Here is a 7,836-nt window from a genome sequence, read left to right as displayed (position 1 = left end):
TGATAAGTGCCCTGTGTTCAGTCCCCAGTACCAAAACCAAAAGAGAGGTAAAAGACACTTGTACTTACAGAAACAAAGATAATGGATCTTACAGACTTGTTAAAAATTACACAGCCTGGGACAATAAAACCATCTTTAAGAGTGTTTGCCTCCACCTCACTCTCATTACAATAGCTACTATCAAAAAAGAAGAAAAGTAAAAATGCTGGTGAGAATGTAGAGCAATTAGAACCCTTGTTCACTATTTCAGGTGATGTAAAATGCAACTTCCACCAAGAAGAGGCACCTTGGATACTGGTGCTGTTCTCTAGGGGACTGGTTATGCTGCTGTGTTCATAAAACATTGTGCCATACGTTTGGGATTTTGTACTTTTTCACATGTATATTATATATCAGATAACATGTTAATTGAAAAAGGTGGGCATGGTGGCATGCACACACCTGTAATCCCAGGGACAGGGACTGGGATGTAGGGGCTGAGGCAGGTAGATCACAAGTTCAAAGTCAATCTCAGCAACTTGTTCAAAATCAAAGTAACTTAGTGAGGCTCTATCTCAAAAAGTACTGGGATGTGGCTCAGTAATTAAGAACCTTGGATTCAATCCCTAGTACCAAAAAAAGTTCCTTTAATAAAAAAGCAAAAGAACTAAATTCCACTGCCACATCCACACCACCACATACAACTGAGCTCATTCACTCTGCTTTCCATCCTATTAATGTGAGCCGACTCTTTGTGCTTCCATCGAAGAAAAGGCTTTCTTCCTGTGCATTGATCATCCCTCTCTTCTTTTTAAGGGTGTTAACATGGCAAGCCTCTCATCTCATTCCCCATCTTTTCCTCCAACTGTATCTTTCCCATCAACATACAGACATGTTACCACTTTTCTAATTGTTAAGACAACTTTGTCTTAACTTTCTATTATGGTACTTTTTTTTTCCCTCCTTTTCTTCCCTGAAAGTAATACTCCTCAAATGATTTATCTTTACTCACTGAATCCAGTTTTATTACAACATTCTCTTTGAATCACCTCCAATCAGGTGATGTTATCAAGCTCACCTCCACATTATTCAAGATAATAATAGTTTCATCCTTACCTTAAGTGATTCCCAGCATGTTCTGTTTTAGTCATCACTCCCTTTTCTCTGAAACACTGTCTCCTCTTAACCCAGAATGCCACCCTCAATAGATTTCCATATAACACACTAGCTGCTCCTTTTCAACTTTCTTTTGTTGGTTTCTCATCTCTCTGACCTCTGCATTTTGGAAAGTGCCAGAATTCATCTGAGGGCCTATTCTATGTTGACTTCTTTGTGGCTCAGCTATGGTTTGGATATGGTTTGAGTGTGTCCTCTAAGTGTTCACATGTTGGAAGCTTGATCCCTATTGCGGTGGGTGGTAGAATCTTTAAGAAGTGGAGCATAATGGGAGGTCACTGGGGGCACTCCCCCCAGAATTAATGTGGTTCTTGTGAGACCCTCTGTTAGTTCCTACTAGAGGGTTGTTTTAAAAGTATAAGATTAGGCCCTCCCCTCTCTGGCCTTACTGTGTGACTTCTCATTCTCACTTGTGTTCCCAGCATGATGCCATCCACCATGATGTGATATAGCCAAGGGGACCCTCATCAGAGGCTGCATTTATGGGGCCATCTGATTTTGTTCTTTATAACTCTAAAACTGTGAGCTAAATTAACCCCTTTATAAAGTATCCAGTCTCAGATATTTTATTATAGCAGTAGAGAATGGACTAATACAGGCACTCATCCAGTTTCATGACTTCACATGCTCTGTAAGCTGATAAATATCACATAAGCACTACAAACCAGACTTTCCTGAATTCATACTCCTCTATACATCTCTACTTGAATGTCTGATGGACATCTCCAATTTCACATGTTCAAAATCAAAATCCTTATCTTCCCCTAAAAAGCTACTCTTTCTTCACAAAATTCCCATCTTAGTTAATGGCAACTTGAAACAAGACAAAACCCTTTGAGTTATGTTTGACTCCTCCATCTTATAAACAAACTCAATCTGCCAGCAAATCCTCAAACTAACCCTTCAAAAATATTTTCAGAATCTGACTGCTTCCATAATTTCTGCTACTCCTTTGGTCCAGGACACTTGTATAGTTCCTGTATTATGGCCACAAACTCCAGATTGTCTCCTTGCTTCCACTCTTCACTCCCAACTAGATTATTAGTGCAGCAGCTAGTCAGTCATCCCCTTAAAATGTTAATTAGATCCTCTGATCAAAACCCTCCATTGGGTCCTGTTTCACTTGGAGAAGATAAAAAGTCCACATGATTTACAAAGGCCTTCACAGTGTCCCTCCACTGTACCACCCTCTTAACTCTTCCTTCACTCTGTTCGATTTACATTAGCTTTCTTGCTGTTCCTGAAACATGGCAGGTCTGTTCCTGCTTTAGGGCCTCATAAATCTTTCATCTTGGCCAAGAATGCTCTTCCCTCCTTTATTCTCACGGATCATTCCCTTCATCTCATTCAGAACTTTGCTCGAATGTCACTTTTTTATTGAGGTCCCCTTTGACCACCTTATTTAAAATTTTAAGCATCCTTTCTCCCCATGTTACCTTCCCAAAGTCCCTAACACTTCTTTAATTTCTCTCTACACTTCTCTTCTAATAATTATTTATACTCGGTTTACTGCTCATATGTGAATGACATGAGTGTGGGAATTTTCATGTTTTGTTGACTGCTGTATCCCCTGTGTCAAAAACTAGGTGTGGTATATAGTAAGAGTTCAATTCATATCTGTGGAATGAATGCATGAATAAATTATTTCATTGCTCGTCAGTACACTAAGCTTCATAAAGGCAAAACCCGTATCTTATTCATCTTCATGGTAAATGACTACCTAAATGGAAAAATAAGAATAGATCTTTGGGTCAATTAAGATAAGTGGGCAAGGTGTTTATTATTCTCTCCATTTTTAATCAAAATGGCTTGACTTCTCCAACTATGTCATGTGGCCCAAAGTTATCAACTGTCTTTTCTTCCTGTTAAAAATTTTTTACTTCACAAAGAGAGCAAAGATAACAGTGATCAGTGTGTGCAACAAAAATAAGAGTTATTAAAAGAAGACTATAGTTATTAAAACTAGATGTGGTGGCACACACTTGTAACCCCAGTAACTTAGAGGCTGAAGCAGGAGAAATCTACATTTCAGTCCAGCCTAGGCTACTTAGCAAGACCCTGTCTCAAAATAAAAAAGGACTGGGGATGTGGCAAAGTGTTAAAGTGCCCCAATGGGTTTAATCCCCAGTCTCTAGTAAAAAAAAAAGGAAAGGAAGAAAGGTACAAACCAATTTAAACTTTTAACGATGATACAAACCTACTTGCTCAATTCATTACAATATTTGTCCTCTCAGAGAAAGATTAAAAGAAGCAGGTATGATTCCACAGGAAGGAAAAAAATCAACATATGTGCTGGTTTAACTGTAGGAATTCCAAAATACACTAAGCAAACAGAGAAATGTAAGTCTTATAATATGAAGACCCTATATTATTAAATGGAGAGCACTTTCTATTCACCTGAATATATTTTTAGAGAAAATTTCAGTGCTTGGAAAATTGCTACAACTCCCTGTACTCTGCACCCCCAGCCCTGCCACACACGCACACACAATCCAAATGACAAGTTCACATGTTGATTTTTAAAATTTATTTATATAATTATAACATTTCACATGAAAGTTTTAAGTTGACTATGTGGCCAAAGACTCGAGTTCTTTTTCTCAGAATAAGTGTACTTAAGGATGCTTTTCTGTCCACTTCCCACAGTGGTACTTCCATCCACCTCAGAGGAGGGCTGAGGAACATCATACATGCCAGTAGTTACCACTGCTGGCAACAGACCTCACAGGGCACAAAACACTACACTTGTAACTATCCTTCAGCATCTCCACAGTGAGACTGGGAGCAGGTAAAGAGGACTAAGTATTGCAAAGCAGGTAAGTTGGGGATGATGATGCCCACTACCAATGGAGAACCACCTTACTAAAAGGAATCACTAACATACATCAAAATTTCAGAGTCACACACAGGAACTACGTGAGAAGTACATGGGCTACAGACGAAGCTGACTGCTGATTAAGAGAAACCTTATTTAAATCACAATCAGAAGTGTAGAAACACATTGATGACGTTATGACATATTAATGGGAGTATTCAAATTACACAAATTGTATATAAAAAGCCTTTTTGCAACATACTGTATGCAGATCAGCTGTGCTATCTTCAAAGGCCACTGTCTTTTTTATAGTATCACTATATTTTTGTAGTACCCCTTGCCCATTACAATGACACATAGCCAGCAATTATCTCCAGAGTTTCAGAAAGGAAACTGTTTCCCTAAGTAACATTTTCACACATCATTGTTATCTCCCCACAAAAAGAACACTTCCGTTCACATAGTTAAAAAAGGGAGTTTTGACTGAAGAGGCTTACACGTGGAATAGTCAGGTATCCTTGTTTAGCTTGATTGTCTTTATTTATTTTTGCTTCCCAATATAATTATCAGTGCAGTGCCCCCCCTACTAAAAATGTGTAACAATAAATTATATGCAACTTTATCTAAATGACTATTATCTGTTATGAAACATTCTTTGACTGTGAAGCTGGCAAAATTAGTGCCGTGATTTTCTCATAAGGACATGAGTGGTCAAACCATTTAAAAATTGCCCCACCTTTTCCCTGGTAGAGAAGTTATGAATTTGGTAATGTAAACAAAACAAGTGGTCTCAATAATGAAAGAATAGCTCTGTTCCTCTAATTTTTTTTCTTTCTCCACATTCTTTTGAATATGCTATTCAAACAGCTTGTTGCCAGGACCATTTTGGGATAATTAATGGAGGCTCTCTTGCCAGCCACTAGAAATTTTAAATGACACCAACAGTTATGAGAAAATTCTCACACATTTTATCTGTTTACATTACTTCTGGCTTCTTAGACAAAAAATAGAGGAAATGCTCTGAATCAGGAGCTATTTATTTTTAAATTAACAGTACCAAAGGGAAAGTTATCTTTCCATTAACACTCCCCAAGCCTAGACTTATTAGGAACAGCCTTTCCTTAAAGTTCAAAACCTGACACCAGGTATTCAGCTGAAATCCAGTCCCCTGACACACTCCTCCTTTATCTCCAAATAACACTGGTTCTTATCCTCCCTGTGTTAGAATCAGTATAGGAACTGTTGGAGAAGAGTCAAAAGGCAGCAATTTGCAAGGGAACAGGTCTACATACCTACACTCCAACAGTAGTCCCCTTATCCTAAGGGATGCCATAGATTCCCAAGCCCTGGACTCCCACCCTTCATTGTCCCAGCAATTATAGCATGTTTGTACATGTTCCTGCCTCAAAAGGTAGCACAACAGTGTATCTTACAGTTCCGTCCCATAAATGGCCTTAAAACGTAGATATTCTTCTAAACACTGAAGAACATTATCATCTACCTTTGGGTCAAACTTGTTGGCCAACAGGTGATGGTTTTGAAGCATCCAATGCAGATCCCCAGCACCATAAATACAGATAGTCCGCTGGTGGATTCCAGAGCAAGGTTCATAAGATGCCCCCTTATTGATATCTCCCTCATGTGCCTGCCACTTGATTAGCCTGGCAATGGAAATCATGTCAGAAATGTCATACTTGTGGTTTAAGGGAACAGAGCCAGGCATCCATGAGGCCCGCTGAAGGGTGGCCCAGAGGTGTTCATCAGGGCTATAGGTGTCTTTTACCCATTCGATCAGTTGTTGGGATTTAGGGTTCGTTAAGACATGCTGAATGAAGTCTCTAGAAGCCACAATATAAGCATTCCCAGTGAACATGGTTAAATTATTAGGGGGAGGATCCTTTTTCTCATTAGTTATATACAGTATGTCTTTCACCACATAGTGATATTTCCAGCGTCTTTTTTTAAACTCAGTAGGTATCTCTGACTCCATACTGTTCTTCCCATTCAACATCTTGAGGGCCTGGACCATCTCAGCATTGGTCTTTATAGGAAAGTCTGTCCCACATGTATTTAGGAAGTATTTCCATGGCACTGGGCTCTGGAGCAAATCTTTCATACAGTTCAGGTCAGCCTGAACCCTGGACCATGAGGCATAAACCACCCGAACCAGCTTACTGGCTACGAAAACATTTGGGAAGCATGAAGTAATCGCATGGATTGCCTCTTTGAAAGTTTCTGGGGACTTCTGATCCACGTGGACACAGTATATATTCTGAGGAGCATACACAGCCCGCAGCAGCCTTTCAAAGTTTTCAATCTTCTCATGAACTACCATAGAGTATGCAATAGGGAAATCTAACTCTTCTTTGCTCAATGGGAACTGTATGAACTTCCTTGTAGCCTTAAAGTGCTCACAGTCTCTGGTCAGGCGAAGGTAGTCAATATCATTGAAAGGCTCCCGTTTCTTCTTGATCTCCAGATTATTCAGAATAGCCTGGATCACTGCTTCCCGGTCCCCTCGGGTGATCCCAGAACAGTTGATGGACCTCCTTGCTGGCAGCTTTAGGGACTTATACAACTTATCCCTACAGTATTGGCTTTGAAATTCTTTGGAGTCCAGATCACACTTCAATCTGAAAGAAAGTCTCAGAGCAACAACGGCCAGCAGCATATAACCGCCAAGGGCCCATAAGTGATAATGCCGGAAGAGTTTCCTCCATGAAATCATTTTCACAGGATGAGAGACAGAGTTTGTGTACAATGGAGGAGGAGGTGGAGGAGAGAGGACTCCTTGGACAAAACAAAATGCCTCCAATTATAAATGAATCATGACCATGTTTCCAGCAATGTCAAGTGCAACTCCAAACTGATGGCAAAAATATATTTCTTCTCTGGTCAAATATCCTCATTACACACATGCCTAGGAGCCTCTTACAACTGGCTTCTTGTGGAGACCTATATCCTGATCCCACAACTAGCTGACCACACCAGGATCAGGATCCAGCTCCACCTCCACTTCAGGAGAGAGAAAAGGAAAGAGAACTAAGCATTCGCTGACATAAAGGTATAATTAGTAGGAGGAAGTCCCATCTTTCATTCCTTATTCTTCCTCCCACCCCTGACTACCCTAGAATGTAGCTCTTATCTGAGGTCTAGAATTTCCAGTAAGTCTGGAGACAAAAATCCATGAAATTCAGCCTCATAGCCCCAGTTCTAGATATCTAAAAGTCCTTTTAAAAGTAAAAACTACATTTCTTGTTTCTATTTGGCAATTTGTATATTAAGATATTTTTCACCATATGTACTTCATTGGCCACATATTGAACCTAGTCAACCTTTTTAAAAATGTGCTTAAAGTAATACAATTTGATATTATCCCAAAAATGGTATGTAATCTTTCAGGTAGTCCATCAAATTTAAAATATATCTATACACAGGGACAAACATAGCTGTGTATATACAATATTTAATGAATGTCCTCAATGAACCAGAAATCTCTTTACATCGTCCTATTTAATCTTCACAACTAACCTGAAAATGTAATAGTAATAGGCCTCTTTTTAAATGGAAAAACAGAAAATAAATAGCATACATGCTATAAGAAGCAAATATGGGACTTCCTTAGTATTTTTGTCTGCAAGTCTAATATTTTCTCAACCAAATCACAGCTACCTTTTTAATATAATATAGGGCACTGAGTACCACTAAAGAAAACCAGATATTGCAGGGGGGAAATCTCTAAAAGGACAGAAACAAAATGTGATGCATCCTTTTTTCTTTGTTGCATCTCTAAGCACAAGATTTTACCCTGTTTAGAAGTAACTTTTATGGGAAGCTAAAGAAAGGAAAAATTAAAAGAAAAGCTC

At 39.1% G+C, this 7,836-nt stretch overlaps 1 protein-coding gene across 1 annotated transcript; it reads right to left on the bottom strand.

Annotated features, from left to right (window-relative positions):
- Positions 1-5,346: 5,346 nt before the first annotated feature.
- Positions 5,347-6,698, bottom strand: Gcnt3 (glucosaminyl (N-acetyl) transferase 3, mucin type). The gene has a single exon (XM_076848609.2). It carries the CDS (start codon positions 6,696-6,698, stop codon positions 5,400-5,402), a length of 1,299 nt encoding a protein of 432 aa, XP_076704724.2. The 3' UTR covers positions 5,347-5,399.
- Between the last annotated feature and the right edge of the window lie 1,138 nt (positions 6,699-7,836).

The sequence above is a fragment of the Callospermophilus lateralis genome, chromosome 3 (assembly GCF_048772815.1).
Source record: "Callospermophilus lateralis isolate mCalLat2 chromosome 3, mCalLat2.hap1, whole genome shotgun sequence".
Lineage (NCBI taxonomy): Eukaryota > Metazoa > Chordata > Mammalia > Rodentia > Sciuridae > Callospermophilus > Callospermophilus lateralis.
The sequence above is the reverse complement of the archived record's forward strand: the minus strand, read 5'-3'. Positions and strand labels throughout refer to the sequence as shown.